This window comes from Hypanus sabinus, chromosome X1, assembly GCF_030144855.1.
Source record: "Hypanus sabinus isolate sHypSab1 chromosome X1, sHypSab1.hap1, whole genome shotgun sequence".
NCBI lineage: Eukaryota > Metazoa > Chordata > Chondrichthyes > Myliobatiformes > Dasyatidae > Hypanus > Hypanus sabinus.
This window is the reverse complement of record NC_082738.1, coordinates 9,630,052-9,653,550: the sequence shown is the minus strand read 5'-3', so window position 1 is coordinate 9,653,550 and position 23,499 is coordinate 9,630,052. Positions and strand designations below refer to the sequence as shown.

The window sequence follows — 23,499 nt, the reverse complement described above, 5'->3', positions numbered from 1 at the left end:
AAACTGGCTTCCTTCTATGTTGCCAGAAAATACAGTGAATATAAAAAGAAATCATCTAATGACTTCCTGCACCTATTTGCAAGCTTTGCACTTTATGCATAGGAACACCAAAATATCACTATGTAAATGGATGATTTTGCTACTTTTTTGCCCAATTGTTGAACCTAAATGGATTATTTTATAATTACTTGCATATATCTTCACTTTTGTTGTTAGAAATAGTTGAAGCCTAGCACTAATTCCTTTTGTTACAGTGTACTAATTTGAAAATGATACATTGATTCCCTATTCTCTACTGCTAGTTGGCAAATTTTCTATCCAACCTCACCTTTTAACCACCAATGCCATGAGATCCAAACCTTAACACATCACACTACTGAAAGGATTCCGGAAGTCCAAATACACCAAATCTACCTGTTCCTCTCTCTTTTGTTGCATTCCACCCTGCATGGTGCATTTTCAAAGAGGCTTAAGAAATTTGCTATGTAACATCTGCTTTTCACCAAACCGTGCTGACTTGCTTGCTTATATTATTATTTTCTTCATGTTCTGCTGGTACTTTTCTGAATAATAGATTTCAGCATTTAGCCCGTGACAGATCATACACTGGTCTACAGTATCTTGCTTCCTGCCTCCTTTGCTTCCAGAATAGGATGCTGTGTTTACAGCATTCTAGTCCATTGGGACCTTTTCATAAGCTATGGAATTTGGGAAGCTCATGATCAATACACCAATTTTCTTGCCAGTTACTTTCCTTAAAATCATAGAACATAGGCCATCAGGCCTAAGGGACTTGTCAGTTATTAGTCCAATTAGTTCTACAATGACAGTGATTACATTCTTTCCTTCTTTTTGCCACCAGATTCTCGATTGGGAAATTTATAGAGTCTTCATTATAAAGACTTTTATAGTCTTCATTATGAAGACTAATACAAAATATTTGTTTACAATCTCTGCCATTTCACTATTACTTATGTATTGTTAATACCCCAGTCTCATTCGTTAAGGAACCCACATTTGCCTTATCTGACACACATAAAATGCTGGTGGAACACAGCAGGCCTGGCAGCATCTATAAGGAGAAGCACTGTCGACGTTTCGGTCCGAAACCCTATGTCGACAGTGCTTCTCCTTATAGATGCTGCCTGGCCTGCTGTGTTCCACCAGCATTTTGTGTACGTTGTTTGAATTTCCAGCATCTGCAGATTTCCTCGAATTTGCCTTAGCTATTTTCTTCTTTACTGACTGTTTTTATATTTCTTGCTAGCCACCCTCCACCCTCCTTTGGTTTCAATTTTATCCCCTGCTTGGTCTTGCAAAAAATTCCTTGCAACATTGTCCATATTTTCTGAAACTCATCCATAACTTTCTTGATTAGCCACTGACAGATTGTCGCACTTGCAGAGTCTATTCCTCAACAGAATACATATTGTTGACAACTGTGAAATATCTGCTTAAATGTCACTCTCTCCAACGTACTAAAATTTCAATGGAGAATGATTTACAGTATCTCCATATTGCCAGAAGTTGCAATATAATCAAATTAAAAAGATGTCAGGAAATACAGTTGCTGATTATTGTCCAGAAAATGGTTGCTAAGCTATTAGATATGAAAGAAATCAAACAACATGGGGATAGTAGAGTAAGGTGGCACTGCGGTAGAAGGAGCCATATTTTGTTTTAGGATAACAGAACAGGCATAAGGGGCTGAGTGGCCTACTTCTGCTTCTATTCCTTCAGTCAGATGTAGACAAATTCCATAGAACAAATAATTATTCATTTATCCTCACTGCAGTGACTTATATTGGCTGAATCAGCCTTTTTAGACTGCTCAGCTGAGTGACAAATTCTGAATCCTATTACCAAAGACTCTGCTATATCTGCAAAATTACCCATCTATGTCCTTCACAGCTGATGAAGGTCACCTGCAATAACCTGAGAACCCCTTTGTCTTCAGATTCAGATAATTTATTTACCACATGCACATTAAAACTTACTGTGAAATGTGTCATTTCTGTTAACAACCAACACAACCTAAGGATGTGTTGGAAGCAGCCCACCAGTGTCGCCACACATTCTGGCTCCACAATAGCATATGCCCACAATTGTCAGCAGAACAACACAAAACAGAACAACAGCAACAAACCAACAGCAAGACAAATCACTTTCCTCCCTCCTACCCATACACACACATACACAGTCCTCTAACCCCAGCAGACTTGCAGACATCAGGCTTTTAGACTTGTATTTCTCTAGTGGACTCACTGACCCGCTGACCCAGGGACTTGACCTTTGGGCTTTGACCATTGGGACTGTACCCAGGACTCACCCCAAAGTCCAGAACTCGAACTCCAGACTTGCCAACTCACATTCTAATCATGCCCCCTGCCCACAAGAGTCCCCGATGCTGAAACCTGCCAACCCAGAGGGACTTGCTGACCTGGGAGGCCAATGGCCCATGTCCTTGCTGGTCTCCATCCTTAACACTTGCCTGCCCGTCATCCGTCCACTGATGTCCTTCCATATGCATCCACATCATTGGCCTTCAAGTGTCAACCGGAGGCCAGACTATGGCTTGACTTTTAACTCCCTCACATCCCCGTTGCGAAACCCTAAACCTGACACCTAACTCCTTTCTCTGTCTCTAAAATTAGCCCTACAAACTAAAAAACCACCAACCCCGAGCCACAAACTCGACGGAGATCACAGCTCAGTGTCATCTTGACCAGAAGTATTATGCACTTCCTTGCCATGCCTTACTTTACATGCACATGGGTTCATCTTATGCAGCATTGAATACTGGTAAGCCATTACTTGTCCTTTGCCAATATCCATTGTCAGCCCATCAATCAAAGTTGGTCTAAGTTACTAGTACTTCTATAGGTTTATTGCAACTTGCATCTCCAAAGAGTAACAACAACAACATCCTACTAAACTGAATTTTAGACTCGATTACATATAAATATGGTATTGAAAAAGGCATTGCTTATAAATATGACTTGGCATAAACAAGATTGTAAACAAAATAATATTGTCTGTATGTGTAAAAATATTCAGTTTTGCTTTATCCATCCATTTTTATGAACTAAGTACTTCTTCTAACCTATTCTATTGCATGGGCGGTGTAATGGAGATAGGTCTCTACTAAAGGAAAAGTAAGACACTCCTTTCTTCTGCCAGCCTGCAAGTCACCATTAGGCAAGGTGTAGCACCCGCTTAGCCATCAGGGTCATACGAAGCCACGGGAATAGGTGGTGGATGGTCGTACGAGCAGCTGGTACATATCACAAGTCCTGGTTATGTGACCACTGATGCCAAGCAGATAATCTCTGTAGAGTGTTGATAATGGTTGGGGTCACTACCCGACACTACCCAAAAGAAGGCAATGACAAACCACTTCTGTAGAATTTGCCAAGAACAGTCATAGACATGGAAAGATCATGATCGCCCATGTTTTTGACATGGCACATAATGATGATTCTATCACATGGCTATCTATATATATATAAAATTGCTGCGAGTGTCTGAAGAAGCCTATTTCACACTATACATTGTAAAACTTGACACATTAACATTTTTTTTATATTAAGATTGGTAACCTGGTTAGTTATTTACATGACTTATTTCACATTTCAATGTAGATGTTTCTATTGTCCATTCTTAAAAGTGCAAATCTGCAGACCCAATCAAATTCATCAACCTGCATTAAACTATAACCAAATCAAGGACAATTAACAACAAATAATTGACAAATAGGAACATTGGATATATTTACATTAGCTGGATGCAATTGTATTAAGAGTTCTGAATAACTTGCATCTCCAGCAGAAATTGCTGAAAATCATATTTTTCCCCAAAACTGCTTAATGATGAGACAGAGTATAGACAGGAAGTGAAGCAGTTGGTGGATTGGTGTGAGAAGACCAAGTTCACCCTGAATGTGGAGAAGACAAAGGAAATCATTGTGGACCTCAGGAAGGTGCAGAACCCCCCCCCCCCCCCCCCGCGAATACATGGCTCCACCGTAGAGAGAGTTAAGTGCACCAAGTTCTTCGGAGTTCACAGCATGGATGACCTCACCTGGTCCCTTAATATCACCTCCCTGAACAAGAAGGCACAGCAGTGCCTCCACTTCCTAAGAAGACTGAGGCAGGCAAGTCTCCCCACCTTCCAACTTAACTATGTTTACAGAAGCACCATTGACAAGCTGCATCTCCATCTAGTATGGGAGCAGCCAAGCATCAGGCCGGAAGTCCCTGCAAAGGACTGTGAGAACAACTGAGAGGATCATAGGGGACTATCCATGGGGGGCATTTATCAGGAGTGCTGCGTATGCAGGGCCCTTAGCATTATTAAGGATCCCACCCATCCATCCAGCATCCTCTTTGACCTTCTGCCATCAGGCTTCTGAACTCCTTGAATCTGATTAAAATGGCCACATTACAATAAAATGGAAAAGGTCTTTGCAGACAAATGCCAAATCTGAAATTTGATAGCTGCATCCACAATAATTAGAGGCTATTTACCAAAAGGTGAGAATTCAAAATGATTATGGATTATTTATCATATTTGTCCATGGTTTCCATATTCAGCTATTTTCTCCCACTGATGACTAAATTTTTTACAGTTGCTATCCAGCTGTCGATTTAACTCATCAAGGAGGCCTAGATATTGAGAGTCTTTTCAAAGGGCTACCAATTACCCACTGAGTTGAGAAATAACATGATTGTGACTTGCCTCACAAGATGCAATGAAACCTAAATGACAGTGTAGAAAAACTATGTCTTCGTTAGTAATCGCCCTATCTTGGCAATTCTGCTTTCTTCAGAAGTTCAGTCAGCAAATGGCTCTTAAAATTGTTTGCTTCAGCTGATTAGGGTAAGTTGCCTAATTACAGGATTCTTTTTCTGAATTCTCTCTTTGGTCAGTTTGTCTACAGATACTATAGCCAACTTAGTATTACTACTTTTGTCTTACGCTGGCAGGTAGGCATTGCAATTCTCACTAATTTGCTTTTTTTCACCTATTCTCTTTAGGACACATGTTCAGAATTACAGTTCTTTATTTTAGCTATCTACAATATCCATGAGTATAAAGCAGGGAAAAAAACATCAGTAATGAATTTTCTTTCCATGCCAAATATTTTCCTATGGTGCCGCTTACAAATCTGACTCCTATTTTCATGTTGATTTTGGCAACAACAGCTGAAAACGCAGATCCTACACACATGCTAATAATATAAAACTCTACTTCATTGCTGCCTCTCTTGACCACTGTCAAACTATTTATACAACAGCAGACATTTGGTCATCTGAACACTCACAAAGAAACATCATGTCATTAACTCCATTCCTTGGCTACAGGCAACATCCCTCTCCCAAAAACATTTGAAACTGAGCTATATCTGGCCGCAAGTTAAGCTTCACACCCAGACTTCAAGCGTGCCTCTTCCCACCTACCTGACATCTCTAGGCTGAACCCCTGCCACAGATCACCTACTGCTGAAAACGTCACATAGGTCTTTGCTATTACTATGCTTGACTATTCTACCTCACTAATGGTTGCCCTCCTCGTCTTACCTTCTTAAAACTTGAGGTAATCCAAAACACTGTCATCTTAGTTCTACTTGGCACCAAGTTGTGTTCATACATTACCCCAAGTTCTCCATGGTTAGGGCCCTCCTCTAGCCTCTTTGAGCATTTCCAAGGTCATAAACTCAAAAATTCCAAAATTACTCTGCCTCTACCTCTCTTTCCTCCTTTAAGATTAAGGTTTCAACTCTATGATTAACCATTTGGACAAATTCTTGGGACGTTCTGCCCAGTAAAGGTCATACATAATTAATAGTAGTATCTGATATTGTTGTGGTTATTAAGGTTGCCAGCAGAAGCAATGAAAGGTCTTAGTTTATTTTTGCATCGAAGAAACAGTACTTATTAAGTCATAGTTCAATAAGGGGCACTGAATGAACAAATAAAGAGTTTAATCATTTTTTAAATGTTCAAATATATCAGAATCAGATTTATTATCTCTGGCATGTGACGTGAAATTTGTTAACTTAGCAGCAGCAGTTCAATGCAATACATAATATAGAAGATAAAAAACAAAATAAAATAATAATAATAAATAAATCAATTACAGTATACATATATTGAATAGTTTAAAAATGAGCAAAAAACAGAAATAACATATATTAAAAGGTAGTGTTCACGGGTTCAAGTCCATTTAGGAATTGGATGGCAGAGGGGAAGAAGCTGTTCCTGAATCGCTGAGTGTGTGCCTTCAGGCTTCTGTACCTCCGACCTGTTTGTAATAGTGAGAATAGGGCATGCCCTGGGTGCTGGAGGCCCTTAATAATGGACGCTTCCTTTCTGAGACACCGCACCTTGAAGATGTCTTGGGTACTTTGTAAGCTAGTATTCAAGATAGATCCGACTAAATTTATAACCCTCTGCAGCTCTTTCGGTCCTGTGCAGTAGCCCTTCCCCCCCCCCCCCCCCCCACATACAAGACAGTAAAGCAGCCTGTCAGAATGGTACATCTATAGAAGTTTTTGAGTGTTTTTGTTGACATAACAAATCTCTTCAAACTCCTAATTAAGTATAGTCACTGTCTTGCCTTCTTTATAACTACATTGATATGTTGGGACCAGAGATCTTGACACCGAGGAACTTGAAACTGCTCACTCTCTCCACTTCTGATCCCTCTATGAGGATTGGTATGTGTTCCTTCATCTTACCCTTCCTGAAGTCCACAATTAGCTCTTTTACCTTACTGACATTGAGTGCCAGGTTGTTGCTGCAACACCACTCCACTAGTTGGCAAATCTCGCTCCTGTACGCCCTCGTCTCCATCTGAGATTCTAGCAACAACGGTTGTATCATCAGCAAATTTACAGATGGTATTACAGATGGATTGAGAATAAGAGGTCAGTTATTTAAAACAGAGTTGAGGAAGAGCTTCTTCTCCCAGACAGTTGTGGAGGTGTGGAATGCACTGCCTCGGAAGACGGTGGAGGCCAATTCTCTGGATGCTTTCAAGAAGGAGCTGGATAGATATCTGATGGATAGGGGAATCAAGGGATATGGGGACAAGGCAGGGACTGGGTATTGATAGTGAATGATCAGCCATGATCTCAGAATGGCGGTGCAGACTCGAGGGGCCGAATGGTCTACTTCTGCACCTATTGTCTATTGTCTATCTATTTGAGCTATGCCTAACCACACAGTCATGTGTATACAGAGAGTAGAGCAGTGGGCTAAGCACACACCCCTGAGGTGCGCCAGAGTTGATCGTCAGCAAGGAGGATATGTTATCACCAATCCGCAACGATTGTGGTCTTCCGGTTAGGAAGTTAAGGATCCAATTACAAAAGGAGGTACTTAGGCCCAGGTTCTGTAACTTCTCAATCAGGATTGTGGGAATAATGGTATTAAATACTGAGCTATAGTCGATAAACAGCATCCTGACGTAGGGGTTTTTGTTGTCCAGGTGGTCTAAAGCCACGTGGAGAGCCATTGAGATTGCATCTGCCATTGACCTATTGTGGCGATAGGCAAATTGCAATGGGTCCAGGTCCTTGCTGAGGCAAGAGTTCAGTCTAGTCATAACCAAACTCTCAAAGCATTTCATCACTGAGTGTGAGTGCAACCAAGCAATAGTCATTGAGGCAGATCACATTATTCTTCTCGGGCACTGGTATAATTGTTGCCTTTCTGAAGCAAGTGGAAACTTCCGCCTATCCGAACATGTATACAGTATGCAATAATCACTGATTGAAAAAGTGCAGAGTAGAACTTTACAAACTGGACAAATTGCCACTCTAGCTAAGTAATGTAAAAGGACTACATTCTAGCAGGCTTTGTGAATAGCAGGCAAATCATGCTTCCCTGAATTGTCTCTCTATAAACAAAGGACTACATTTGATAGCATAGAAATGATGCTGCACATTGAATCTTGTCACTGCTTATGGAAAGCAAACTCAATTACAACAGATGTGCGCCTGGGGAGTGTGTGCAGTTTTCATGTGTAATGCTTGTGCATGTGCATCTTTTCAATGTACCAATTGTTTTAGGTTTGGAGGAAAAACTAAAGGAAAGGATAAAGAAAGCAAAATATTTCCACATTAAAGTTTGTTTCAGAATGTGACAGTTTATAAATCTATTTGTGCAATTTAAATGTAATACAGCTGAATTATAGATGACAAATAACTGATAATAATATGAAACATAAATTGCTCGACATTAAGGGTAGCATTAGATTTCTATCACATTTCGTGCCTCTTTGTACCTGAGTGGCCAGTCTTTTCATAGCTTCTTCCTGACGTCGACGGAGTTCAGGTGTGCTTGGGCAGCTTCCACTAGAAATGGGTGGGTGTCCTTGAGATGGCTGGGTAAGTGGTAAATCTCTGTTGCTTTCTACATCTGCAATAAAAGAAAGAATACCAGTCTAGCAGGAAAACAAATTGTTGGTCCTGTTAAGATACAGTTCAAGAAATGTCATCTTCTTTTTCCTTTCAAGCGTTTTGTACAAGGATTTCTCAAAACATTTCTATCCCAAATCTTAGTACAATATGCACTAGATATAATGGCCAAACTTCCCATAATTATGGAATTATATTTGTTTCAAAAAGATGAATCCATACAACATGCACTTGACTTCAGAACTGCATGCATGACCAGCAGAAGTAAATCAGTTAAATCAACTCAAAATATCTGAAGGCAGTTTAATAAATTAATCTGAGTTTGTCTGCAACTATCACTTTACTTGAGATCATTTCACGCTCCCTTTTTTTTCTCTCCACAATTTTCCATTCTCTGCAACTTCAAAAATACTCAATTTCTAACTTCTGATTGTTATGGAAAAGTCATCAACTTGAAAGATCCACTTTTTCTCTCTCCACAGCTGTTTCCTGAGCTGCTGAGTATTTCCAGCTCTTATTTAGATATTAACCCAAAGTTCACCAATATGAAATAGAACTCCACTCGAGACCAACTGGTCCACCAACGTACATACTGGCAGCATTTATGCTTTCTTTACTTTCATTGGACCTTTGAACAGGGCACCATTTTCATGCTTTCCTGATTGGAGGAAAGAAAGCATTCCAAGAGTCATACAGCACGGAAAATGGTCTTTCAGCCCAGCTAGTTCGTGCCAACTAGGATGCCCATCCAAGGTAGCCCCACTTGCCTGCATTCGGCCCATGATCTTTTAAACCTTTACTATTTGTGTACCCAGCCAGAGACAGCTCAATCCATATACCCTCCGTGTCAAATGCTGCCCCTCAAGTTCCTATTAAATACACCCCCCCCCAACTTTAAACCTATGCCCTCTAGTTCTTGACTCCGCAACACTGAAAAAAAAACACTGAGCACATTCGTCCTATCTATGCCCCAAATTACAATTTCATACACTTCAATAAGATCATTTTGGAAACCACTTTTTTTTAAAATAATACTTCTTATAAGATTTGTACTTTTTAGCAAACTGAGTACGTGGTGGTTCATCCTCACTCACTGGCAGAATACACTAATGGTTTATTACCTTTCTAATTTTTCATTCGCTAAGTATTAGCACATTACCCATGTGATGTAATTTGTTTCATTATATAGCCTCTTAACTAGTTTATTCCTATCTAAGGAAATTTCCTTATTTCATTATAAAAGTGATGGAGTTTTCAGAAGAGCCATCTTTACTTTTTGTCTTTGCCATTCATTTAATTCTTAGCATAGTTTCTCAGCTCCTTAATTAGTTTGCTTAGTATTAGATTGTTTATTTGTACTTTAAAATAAACAGAAATCTTGCAATTATGACTGCTCATCTCTCAGTCTCCTATGCTCCAAGGAAAAATGTCTTCATCTGTCCAACCTCTCCCTACAACTCAGTCTCTCAAGTACTGACAACATCTTGTAAATCTTTTCTGAGCCCTTTTCATTTTTTTATATATAGTAGGCCGACCAAAACTGAACACAAACGGGTAACAGTTTAATTGATCATAAACAATACAATGTGGAAGTATGTTAAGGTAACTTTGGTCAGAGAGGCCATAAAACCTTAAAGAGACTAGGAACCAAGAGAGACAAATCTTTGAAAGTGTCACAGCAAAGAGATAATAAGTATATGGGGTCCTAAATGCTTGTCATATACTACTTTCCCTATATGTCAAGGACATATTTGATGGGACAATTCATAGAGGCATTGACCTTGGTGTGTAGGCAAGTGGCTGAACCAAGGTGGAACATAAGGGGAATGTGGAAAGATAAACTAGCTCTAGTGTAAATGGGTGCTTGACACTCACATTGCTGAATCAGAGGGCTGTATACAGTCATGTCTCCTTCAGTGCTCATCCATCTAAACTTTTTTGCCCATCTACACTTCCATGCCTTTCTTATTCCAATGTCATTTTCTCTAGAACATATGTGTAACTGAAGAACACATGCCATCCTAGAAAGTATTTCTGTTTGCTCCAAAATCTTCACAACCTTTTCTGAAGTACAATAATCAGAATTGAACCTAATTTTGCATGTATATCCAAACCAGCTTCCAAAAGAGGTGGATTTTAGCCCTCACGAGGAAATATGCAGATGCTGGAAATTCAAACAACAACACACACAAAATGCTGGTAGAACACAGCAGGCTAGGCAGCATCTATAGGGAGAAGTGATGTCGACATTTCGGGCCGAGACCCTTCGTCAGGACTAACCAAAAGGAGAGATAGTAAGAGATTTGAAAGTAGTGGGGGGAGGGGGAAATGTGAAATGATAGGAGTAGACCGGAGGGGGTGGGATGAAGCTAAGAGCTGGAAAGGTGATTGGCGAAAGTGATACAGAGCTGGAGAAGGGAAAGGATCATGGGATGGGAGGCCCAGGGAGAAAGAAAGGGGGGGGGGGGGGAAGCACCAGAGGGAGATGGAGAACAGGCAAACAACTAAATATGTCAGGGATGGGGTAAGAAGGGGAGGAGGGGCATTAACGGAAGTTAGAGAAGTCAATGTTTATGCCATCAGGTTCGAGGCTACCCAGTCGGTATATAAGGTGTTGTTCCTCCAACCTGAGTTTGGATTTATTTTGACAATAGAGGAAGCCATGGATAGACATATCAGAATGGGAATGGGACGTGGAGTTAAAATGTGTGGCCACTGGGAGATCCTGCTTTTTCTGGCGGACCGAACGTAGGTGTTCCACGGAATGGTCTCCCAGTCTGTGTCTGATCTTGCCAATATATAAAAGGCCACACCGGGAGCACCGGACGCAGTATACCACACCAGCCGACTCACAGGTGAAGTGTCACCTCACCTGGAAGGACTGTATGGGGCCCTGAATGGTGGTGAAGGAGGAAGTATAAGGGCAGGTGTAACACTTGTTCCGCTTACAAGGATAAGTGCCAGGAGGGAGATCGGTGGGAAGGGATGGGGGGATGAGTGGACAAGGGAGGCGAATTGGGAATGATCCCTGCGAAAAGCAGAAAGGGGGGGGGGGGGAGGGAAAAATGTGTTTGGTAGTGGGATCCCGTTGGAGGTGGTGGAAGTTACAGAGAATTATATGTTGGACCTGGAGGCTGGTGGGGTGGTAGGTAAGGACAAGGGGAACCCTATCCCGAGTGGGGTGGCAGGTGGATGGGGTGAGGGCAGATGTGCGGGAAATGGGAGAGATGTGTTTGAGAGCAGAGTTAATGGTGGACGAAGGGAAGCCCCTTTGCTTAAAAAAGGAAGACATCTCCTTCATCCTGGAATGAAAAGCCTCATCCTGAGAGCAGATGCGGCGGAGACGGAGGAATTGTGAGAAGGGGATAGCCTTTTTGCAAGAGACAGGGTGGGAAGAGGAATAGTCCAGGTAGCTGTAAGAGTCTGTAGGTTTATAGTAGATATCAGTAGATAGGCCGTCTCCAGAGATGAAGACAGAAAGATCAAGAAAGGGGAGGGAGGTGTCGGAAATGGACCAGGTAAATTTTAGCCCTGGTTTTCACTGTGTTGCCTATAATGGCACATTTGGTAGCATTCATCTGCTTCTAACTGTCCTCTGTTAGAAGCAGGGTTCTACATACCATACCATGCAACTTGAACACAAACATAATTTACTGGAACATCATGACAGTACTAAAGGTGTGCTGTGCTGTCAGAGGTGCTATCTTTTACTCAAGCCTTTAAATTACAGATTCGTCCCTGAAAGAGAATGACCAAGAGACACCAATTAATGTACATTTAACGAGGTTGGTGGCTGAGTAAGATGCTCCTGCTCCATTACCATTGACTTGGAAATTGCACACTGGCACTCAACAACCTGCCCACAAAGCTCAGAGAGAGTGCAGTCTGTGACAACAGGCAGCGGTTTGTTTCAAGATTCTCCTGACGGTTTCTGGGAGACGACATGGTACCCTAGGGAAGGCTCTGGGTAGTATGGTAATCAGCAATAAAGGAGAACAGCAGCAGACAGTAGGTGATCCCACTCTTGGTGGAGCAAGGAGCTAGCTGATGGAGAGTGGGGGAGCAAAGTGGAACTGACAGAGGCTGGTACAGATAAAGATAGACTTCATGTGTATGTGTGCATATGTACATGTGTGTGTGTGGGTTGTGTGTTTGTGTATGCATGTGTGTGTGGGTGTGCGTGTTAGTCACAAACAGCCTCCAGATACTCTTGGCAGATGACAGCAAGAGTAATAAGACTCATGATAGCTGTTTAGTGTTTCAAAAACTATCAGAATCTCACACATGTGATAATGAGACGTTAGCATTTAATAATGCATCCTTATAACATCTATGTAAATCATTTCAATTAAGCTTCTTTCACACTCTGCCACCCTCCTCTCCCTTCTTGGCACATAGATGTTGACACTTACGCCCTCATCCCTTGTGAATTTATGCCTCCCCAAGCACATACATCTTCCTCTATGACTTTTGCTTTCTCTTTCTCGCATACACACACACACACACACACTTTCCCCATGGTCACTTCACATTCACTCTCCATCTCACATACATAAACCTATGCGTACACGGTCAGCCTCTTCCCATGCGTGTCCCTTCATTCAGTCTTGCACCCACATACCATGACGATTTCTTCACTCAGGCAGGGAATCTTAACTCCATTTCCACCCCACATACAAATTATTCATTTGCCCCACTGTAACAGGAGTGCACACCATCTACAAAATCCAATGGAGTTACTTGCCTTGACTATTTCAATAGCACCTTCCACAATATTTAAGAATGACACAAGTCTGGGAATGCTTCTGTCTGTGTGCAGGTTTCCCTATAAGTTGAATACTATCCTAACTTGGGAATTCATTGGCATCGGTCCCAAATCCTGGACCAACAACAGCACTGTCCAGAAGGTGTCTTATTTCCATCTTCTCAAGAATAATTACAGATGGCCTTACTGACAATGACTACATCTGGAAAAATGAATATATTAAAAAAAAACTATTCTGTAGAGGCTTTTTAAAAGGCAAGGATGTAGAATGGCCATGGATATAGACAAGTTTTATGTCTTGCCTACACAGGTAATGGGGGTCCTCACTGAGGCAAAGGTTGGTGCCACCTTAAGTGGTGCAGGCTCTGGTGAGACCCAGGCATCAGGTGAAGTTGAGCATGTGATTAATCGCCTGATATGACATTTATATCAGAATTATATAATCTCACTCATCTTGCACAGTGTATTCAGTTTCAGGAGGTATTTGAGGTCTAATTTACTGGAATAAAGCATTCTAAAATTCACTAGTGAGGGTATGAAAATGAATTATCACATGTAAATGAGCTGCACTTACCCAAGGGAACACTCAGAGTAAAAAGCCAACACATAACATTTCATATGAGTACTGCTTCAAATCATCCAGCGGCAATAGCACAATTGCGTATCTATGCATTCAGATCTTAACATGCACTGAAAAAAGTTGGCACATATTTAAGAAAGTAACAACACATTGATTTGTAAAATTGAGATGCAACTCTTGTTATGGGGCAAATTATTCACGGAACATGGTGGGAAAAGCTGGAGTTCAATGGATGCACACATTACATTACTTTGAACACTTATTGTGCATTGTACTTTAAAGTAGTCTGGACTTCAGCGGGTGCATACACCATTGTCTGTCCAGTTCAATGAGAATCTAGTTGACACTGTGGAAAACGAAACACATAATATGACCTTCTCGACTACGGCCATTGTTTTATCCATAATACCCTCAACAGGGGGATATCAAAGGTACGTTCTTTACATAGAGAAGGGTATGTGCATGGAACACCTTGCTAGGTGGTAGAGACAGATACATTAGGGGCATTTAAGAAACTCTTAGGTAGGCACACGGATACTGGAAAAATGGAGGGCTATGTAGGAGAAAAGGATTATTCTGATCTTCAGGTAGGTTAAAAGGTTAGCACAACATCGTGGCCCAAAGGACCTGCAATGTGCTCTAATGTTCTATGGTCAATACATTCAACCACTTTTCTAAGGCTGCTAACTCTATAGTTGGAAGGTTACAACCTGCAATCAGTCCATTAAGGGCAAGAAAGTAGTCCTGATGGACATTTGACACTTAAAGGCTTCTAGCAGCAAGATGGCAATCCACAAGGCAACTGCACCTCATGGTATGGCTTAGAACTTGTGTGGAACTCAGTCAGGGTCACAAGTAGCTTAGAAACTGCGGCTGGCATTAAAAACATGAGAGGCAAAATCAATTATTAATGCTTTGATGAACTTGGCCTCAAATGTTAACTGTTTCTCCTTTCACAGATGCTACCTGTCCTGCTGTGTGTTTCCAGCATTTTCAGTTTTTACTATTTGCGACATTTAGATTGTGTGGTATTAGATCAACAAGATTGATTTCATTAGAAAATAGTTTATTTTTGTGAAGTGTTGCTATATTTTTGATTTTTAAGATACTTGTTTACATCACGCTGATTAAAGCTTTCATGTCACACAGTCCACACTGTGCTAATGAGTTTAATTCCTCCACTTTCTAGTTTACATTTGTTACGAATGAGGAGCAACTCTGATGGCAGAAGGGTACAGAATCACCAATGCCCCCACTCTTGGAGAATCGCAAATCGCTACTATTCCGATGCTGTTATCAAAGGAAATGAGAGAGATAAACAGCTCATACAAATTTATGAGAGAGTGGCACAGCACAGGTTGGAATGTCTCCTATTGACAAAGAGAGAGATTACTGCTATTGTCTCTTGGAGAAGGAATCGTGTATTGAGTACTGTTCTATTCATTGAAACCCCTCTGGGGGCAACCAGAGTGGTCTGGTTGAGGGACTGCATCATCCCAACCTGATTGACATCTGAGACCCCGTGACTAGGGATAAAAGTAGGGTCTGGGGAACACCCCTCAGACGCACCAGGAGAGACGCTACGAGACCAGTGGGGGCTTGTGTGTGTGTGTGTCCACCCTTGCCTGGGTGACAAGTCCTCCAAGGAACGGTCTAGCTAAAGGACGGAGATGGATCAAGATCGTAAAAAGAAAGTCGGCAAGTTGCTCTCTCTCTCCAACAATTGCAACACAGTGAACAACTACTGCAGCCTGTATGAAATGAACTGAACTTTATATTTCCATCGGACAATTCATTATCCCCTAGACAACGACAGAGCTTATTTCTTATTGAGTATTATTATACCCGCACTTTTAGGTTTAGTATTGATGACGTATATTATCTGTATATTTGCATTGATATTATTTTTGTGTATTTTTACTAATAAATACTGTTAAAATAGTATCATCAGACATCAACGGATACTCCTATCTTTGTTGGTAAGACACCCAGTTATGGGGTTCGTAACAACTTGGGGGCTCGTCTGGGATTTGATACCAAATTGAAGGGTCAGTAAATCGGGCTTTTAAGTCCAGACTTGGATCTGGTTGCGCGGGTAACCAGATGGGAAACCAACAAAGATGGACGTAGACGAATTTACACAAAACCTGACTTTGAAGGTGCTAGAGGGGGCCACAAAGACAGACTTGGTAAATCTTGCGAAAGGACTAAATCTCGCAGAGGTGAGGTTGTCAATGAAAAAGTGGGAGATGCGGAGGGCCATAATTCAGTATTATTTTGAGACGAATGTGTTTTCGGCTGAGGTACTGGACAATATCCCTGAAAAGCTACCAGTTATTGGGACGGCTCAGTTAGAGTTGGAGAAATTGAGGCTGGACGCGGAACAGAGAAAAAGGGAGTATGAGCTCCAGCTAAAGGAGTTAGAGGCGAAAAGGGAGTATGAGCTCCAGCTAAAGGAGTTAGAGTTGAAAAGGGAGAAGGAAAGAGCCAAAAAGCAGAGGGAGCATGAAATTAGGTTAAAAGAGCTGGAAGCAGAGGAAAGAGAGAAGAAAAGAACTGAAAGGGAGAAGGAGAAACAGAGGCAGCATGAGCTGGACATGGAGAAGCTAAGGCAAGAGCGAAGAGCTCAAGGGGCAGACCGAGAGGAAAGGTTTAACGTTGGTAGGGAGTTTAGGTTAGTATCTCTGGTCGAGGAGATGGATGTTGATAGTTATTTCTTGCATTTTGAAAAGGTGGCAGTGAATCAGAAGTGGCCCAGAGATCAGTGGGTGGCGTTGTTACAAAGTGTGTTAAAAGGGAAGGCACAACGGGCATATGTGGCGTTGTCTGTGGAGGAGGAGGAGTATGAGAATTACAAGGAAGTAAAACAGGCCGTTCTTCGGGCCTAGGAATTGGTACCTGAGGCCTATAGACATAAGTTCAGAGATTTAAAGGAAGTGTGGAATCAGACGTATGCAGAGTTTGCCTATGAGAAGGGTGTGCTCTTGGACCGTTGGTGTGCGGCAGAAAGGGTGGAAGAGGATTTTCGGCATTTCAGGGAGTTAATTCTGATTGAGGAATTTAAAGGTTGTGTTTCCGATGATATCTGGATGTATTTGAATGAGAAGCCAAATAAGTCCATATCCGAATTTGCCAGGTTCGCAGATGAATATGCCTTAACCCACAAGACAAAGTTTTCCTCGAATAAGAGATACCAGAAAGACCGTAGAAACGGTAGAGAAAGCCCGCCAGCTGAGGCAGAAATTCAGCCGGGAGCTAGTGGTAAAAGTAAGAAGGAAGAAAGGCAAAATGGCAGGAGGGTTCCTGGCTTGACCTGTTTTAATTGTGGAAAGGTGGGTCATATTGCATCTAAGTGCTTTGCTCTGAGAAAGGAGACAGGAAAAGGGAAAACAGCAGTCCCTACAGGATGTATTGTGTCGATCAGCAAATCGACGAGAAAGGCCCAGGTAGATAGAATGCGAGAGGGGCATGAGAAATTTATTTCAGAAGGGACCGTGTCTGTGAAAGAGGGAGAAACACCAGTTCCAGTGCGGATCTGGAGAGATACTGGAGCTGAGCAGTCATTGATTCTCAGTAAGGTACTAGATTTTGGTCCTGAGACTGGAGAGGTAGCTTTGAGAGGCATAGGAAAAGGGACAGAAGCTGTGCCCTTGCAGAGGATCATTATAAATTGTGATCTGGTATCTGGACCAGTTGAAATAGGGGTGCGATCAGAATTTCCAAGAGCTGGCATGGACGTCCTTCTTGGTAACGATTTAGCAGGTGGCGAGGTTTGGTCAGCAATGAAGCTGACGAGCCAGCCTGTAAGTGTTGAGGACCCGCTCCTAGATTCCAAGATTTATCCTGCATGTGCGATCACTCGCAGCATGTCGAGAAAGGCAGCTGAGAAAGAGACTAGTTTAAATCAGTCCAGTGTTGATTTGGCTGAGACGTTTTTACCGAACCTGTACCAAGAGGGGTTAGAGGGTGGTAAAACAGAGAATAGGGAGGTGAAAGAGAGTAAAGGAGAGGAGGTAGACCTACCCTTAGCCAGGAGGAAATTTATAGAGGCACGGAGTAAAAATGAGAAACAGATAAGGCTGTTAGAAGGTTCAGGGTTGGACATGGATGATCTGTCTGGCTTGACAGAACTGTTTGAAGAAGTTGAAAATTTTAAATGTGTTCCCGATAATGAAATTAGGGCAGTCCTAGATGAAAAGGATGCCACTACCTTGAAGGAGTCTGCTGGGTTGGCAGATGAGGTTGTTTTAACCCGCAGGGTTGAGTTTACTCCGGAAGGGAGCTGCCCAGAGAGTAACTGGGAGGATCAGGGGAACTTAGAAATTGAAAAGGGGACGGGTATTGAAAGCCTGGAAGAGGCAGATGTCCCGTTTGAGTGTGTTCAAGGTGTGGATGCACGTGGTACTGAACCTAGTAATGAAACTCAGGAAAGGTCTGAGCAATCTGATTTGGTTGAAAAGGAACGCAGTCCTTTTGGGTCAGATGAACTTGGTTCAGTGAAGAAAGGGTTAACCTTGGTACTAGTGGGAAGTGAGAATTCCCAGTTGTTTGTGTTAGAAGGTGTGTTAAAAGTTAGTGAGGAGATAAAAGGTGGTGATGTGGATATTATTACTGAAGGAGAAGGGAAAAGTGTAGTTCCTAAATTGAATGAAGAAAATTTAAAGTCTGGATTGGTGTCAGAAGCAGTAACCAGGCTGAAGGAACAATGGCTTGTTAACAAGGTGCCTGCGAATCAATTACAGTTTGATTTGGAATGTAAAGGTGCCCCACACGCTATTGTTATTCAAGAGTGTCATGTGAAGAGGCAGAATTTGAAATGTTATTTGGACAAATAGGGATCGCTTGCAGATATTAAACTGAAAACTAATAGAATGAAGGGTCTTGAAGATAAAACTAACGACTTGCTTAAAAATAAAGAATCGTGTGGAAGTTCAGAAGATGGGCTAAGTTTGGAAAACATTGTTGATAAAATAACTCCTATGAAAGGAGCATGCAAAAGCCTATTCCACACTGGTGAGCAAGCTAACCACATGAGCGTTAAGTGGAAAAGGGGCAAAGGTTGACGAAATGCCACTTTAAATAACAGAATCTGGTTTTGAGGGATTTCAACAAAGCATGTAAATAATAAAGACAAGACCATGGAAGATTGACAGTTAAGTTTAAAAGTAAAATAAAGATTCGTATTTGCATAAACTTTTGTAATGTACTACAGAATAAGCACACATGTATTGGTTCACATTTTGTATTATATACTTGAGATCACAACCCTTTAGTTTTGTTTTTGCTGAAGAAAAGGAATTTAAAAAAAAGTGGTTATTAAATTGGAGTCTGATGTTACAGGAATTTATTAAGGTACAAGATATTAAGATATTAAAGGAAGTGACAATGTAATTGCTAACTGTCTAGATGCTGAATTGAATGTATAACTGTATTACTCTGTAGTGAAAAAAAATCTTTTGTATTGTGTTAGATTCTGAAATTCTGTAAGACTCTGTATTAGTTAATTTTCCCTGTGGTAAAAATTCTTAGAAGGATGGGGGTGTTACGAATAATGAGCAACTCTGATGGGCAGAAGGGTACAGAATTGCCAATGCACCCCCCATTTTGGAGAATCGCAAATCGCTACTATTCCGATGCAGTTATCAAAGGAAATGAGAGAGATAAACAGCTCATACAAATTTATGAGAGAGAGGCACAGCACAGGTTGGAATGTCTCCTATTGACAAAGAGAGAGATTACTGCTATTGTCTTTTGGAGAAGGAATCGTGTATTGAGTACTGTTCTATTCATTGAAACCCCTCAGGGGGCAACCAGAGTGGTCTGGTTGAGGGATTGCATCATCCCAACCTGATTGACATCTGAGACCTCGTGAGTGGGGATAAAAGTAGGGTCTGGGGAACACCCTTCAGACGCACCAGGACAGACGCTACGATGGGGGTTTGTGTGTGTGTCCATCCTTGCCTGGGTGACGAGTCCTCCACAGAATGGTCTAGCTAAAGGACAGAGACGGATCAAGATCGTAAAAGGAAAGTCGGCAAGTTACTCTCTCTCTCGAACAATTGCAACACAGTGAACAACAACTACTGCAACTACTTCAGCCTGTATGAAATGAACTGAACTTTGTATTTCCATTGGACAATTCATTATCCCCTAGACAACGATAGAACTTATTTCTTATTGAGCATTATTATACCCGCACTTTTAGGTTTAGTATTGATGATGTATATGATTTGCATTGATATTATTTTTGTGTATTTTTACTAATAAATACTGTTAAAAATAGTATCATCAGACTTCAACGGATACTCCTATCTTTGCTGGTAAGACACCCAGTTAAGGGGTTCGTAACACATTAGAAACAATTGCATTCTGGTGCTTGTTCTGATAAAAGTGTCAAAAAAATCTGTTCTATAATTTTTGCAGTTATTCACAATTGTTTTCTTTGTTAACATTATTTTCCTTCAGTGTATGAAGCCAGTCTTGCCTGTCAAGTCATGAGATGACATAAGATGGGACACCCAAGTTTATGGAATATTGCACTACAGAACAATTTATGTTCCAATGACAACTATTATTGATATGGATCCTGACAGCAGTATTGCTGTATAATTATTTTCAAGAATAATACACTGTAAGAAACAATAAAGCCAGTTTGCAAGATTCTTATATTGCCATGGTATCAATCTGTTGAATCAGATCCCACAGGTAGAACAATTTCTAGCTCAGTTGATAGTTTTGGAAATGTAGCCATCACATTCTATCACACTGCAACACATCAACATTGGAGCTGCCATATTGTGAAATAAATGTAAATACCTGTTAATGTACTTTGAATTGGCAATGTTGTTTCAACAATGATCTAACACAGGCCACACTTCAGTGAACATAACTCACTGCAATTGCTGAATAGCTCAAGGTTCTGAAGGAGAGCTTGAAAGACAACATGATTGGAGTCCAAGGTGCTCTGTAGAAGGTAGCAATGCTACTAAATCCCTGATGTCATTTTTCGAGCAAAAGGAAACCAGATGAGACCTCTTTCCTTTTATACAGCATCAATGACTTCTCTCACAGAGCAGTGAGCAACAAATGTAGGTCAGCAATAGCCCCCCAGATTGGCAACGATGCTGAAAGTCAAGTTTGACTGTAAGCTGCCATTCATATGAAAGCAGTCCAAGCATGTCTAATAAGTCTATGGGTACATTTGCAGAAGAATACAGATGTTAGTGTAAAGTGTATTGTTGACCCATAACACACATGTAGGCTGCTCCTCAGAGAAGACAAGAAATAAGGTTGTCTATTCAGTGTTCAGTTATGAGCCCTCTTACACCTTCCTGCTGTATGTTTCTGGTTCTTCCCTTATAGTCCTGGAAGCTGCCTATGGGACCTTCAAAGCCTTTGTCCAATTGCATGCTTTCCAGCAACAGCAGTGGTTAATCTAAGCAAAGACATGTGGGAAATGATTCTTCAGTACAGAGTTATCATTAAGGATGGTATTCAGTGTTCAGAATAAGCAACCTCCAAAATGGTACAGAGCAGTTAGCAAATAAAGTTTTTGCAAGTGCTCTTTTAATGAGTTGTGTTCAGGGGAAACAGCATCAAGAAAACCTGGTTCGTCTGTAAGGAACCAATGAATCTTTTTAAAGAACAATATGGTGGAAAATCATGCCGCAAATCAGGAAACTGTCCTTGTGTTACTAATGACATCATTGGGTGAGTGTTTCACATCAGAATGTGTCACTAGTGCTAACAAAATTCCTGCTGTGAAGTATGGCACTCTGCATTTAGAAATAGACACAACTTTTTTTCCCACTCAGGGTTACTTCTATTTTCAACCATATGGTGCTTTTTAACTCCCCCAGGGCTACAGAATTGAATTTCTAGGTTGCAATACATTCATGTTATGCTTTAAAACAAGGGCGGCAAATCTTTTTGAGAGCAAGTGCCCAAATTGGCGACAATCTTCTAAAAGTAGTGAAAGAATATTTCAAAGCATGTCAGTTGCATAACACAAACTTGTTGGACAATATAAAACATTTTAATTCTAATTCTTGTGTAATCAGTATGAATTTATCACTTCAATGTAATAGGCTGGATGTTGCAATAGTATGCAGAAGTTGGAGACCATTTTCTGGTACATCAAATATCTATCACTGGAGTCACAATTGAATCTTGAGGTGACACTGGACTGTGCACACCTGAGAGGCTGGTGGCACTTTATACAGTATATGGCCCTTTGTACTTACACCTGCCTACCATGAAATTTTGTTAATTTAAATCTTAATCTTAATTAAAATGTTCACTTTTTTATCTTTCATCATTGCATTGTGTATTTATGATGTCACTGTCAAACTTTTTAAAGTTACTTTTACTAATTTTATTTTTATTATTTCGACCCATTTTGACTGCCAAATCTTTGACGGAAACAAAATCATGGAAGAATACTTCAGCAGCAATTTAGCTGAGGGGGCTGAATTGGTTTAACCCAAGGAAAAGACCAGGAAAGAAATGGACTCATGTTTAAGTAACAGAAATTACGGTGGTACTGATGTGAATAGTTTTGGTTGGTCTTCTTCAGGAGTATCATGGATTCTGACCTTGCAAAAGGTAGTAAGGGTAAAATTGACTTTGTTGGTAGTATTCATAAGGAACCCAAATGCTCATCATGAATCAACTATTCATTAATTCTACTCCAGTGAAGTCCAAGCCCTGAAAATGCAGGGTAAACATTTTTTGGTTGGTGGATAATACAAAAATATGGGTGGTGGGGTGGTGATACATCTCTACCTAAGGAGGTGTAAGGTGCTCTTTCTCTCCACTAGCCTGCAGGTCACCCTTGGGCAAGGTGTAGCACCTACATAACCCCCCAATCAGGGACACATGAAGCCATGTGAATAAATGGAGGACAGTCATATAAGCTCAAGGCCTGGTTATGCGACCACTGACACCAGATAGAGAATCTCTGAAGAATATTTATAATGGCTGGGATCACCTGTCTTGTAAAGACACTGCCCAGAAGAAGACTATGGTAAACCACTTCTGTAGAAAAACGATCTTCTGTAGCATCATGGTCATGGAAAAAACTATGATCGTCTATGTCATATGACACAGCACATAATGATGATGATGAATACAAAAATATGCCCTGCAATTCTTCAAAAAGCTGAAAAGATCATTGGAGGGTTAAGAAATAAATTATCACAGCAAGAAACCGAACTCTCAGAAATGAATAACTGTTAGTGCTGATCATAGCTGAAATTACTCATGATGCTCTGATACATTATAGCTACTTCATACTGTGATGTTGCTGGGTTTTCGACCCTGACTGAAGAGTATTAACTGACTGATGAAAATTACCTAGCTGCAGACCAAACCTCCAGAGAATCTCAGCATCAGCCTTATCTGCAAATTTAAATTCATAATTCACAATTACTTAACCACAGCAACTGAAAATATGATATGTTTGTCCTTGGCTAATCAATATTATTTACAATATTTTATTTAATTTCAAATTAATTACAACCACATTTTAGAAGATTTAAAAAATCACCTTCAAATGTAAAACATCAATTTTTTTTCCCTCTGTTGTTTCTTTTTTGGAGCAGGCTGGAACAATCTTCCATCCCTCCAGCTACCTCATCCTTATTCACATAAAGCCCTCAACCAGTGATGTCCAATGCCAACTGTAATTAGTGGAATACTGCTTGTACATTATCAATCGAGATGATGCAGTAA

The 23,499-nt window shown here is 40.9% G+C and overlaps 1 protein-coding gene across 3 annotated transcripts in view; it reads right to left on the bottom strand.

Annotated features, from left to right (window-relative positions):
• Positions 1-23,499, bottom strand: part of LOC132384559 (protein TANC2-like) — a 764,460-nt gene that overhangs the window by 151,972 nt on the left and 588,989 nt on the right. For all 3 annotated transcript variants that reach the window (XM_059955744.1, XM_059955745.1, XM_059955743.1), the window contains one exon: positions 8,290-8,423. In XM_059955744.1, coding sequence (XP_059811727.1) covers positions 8,290-8,423 — 134 coding nt within the window. The remainder of the gene's footprint in view (positions 1-8,289; positions 8,424-23,499) is intronic.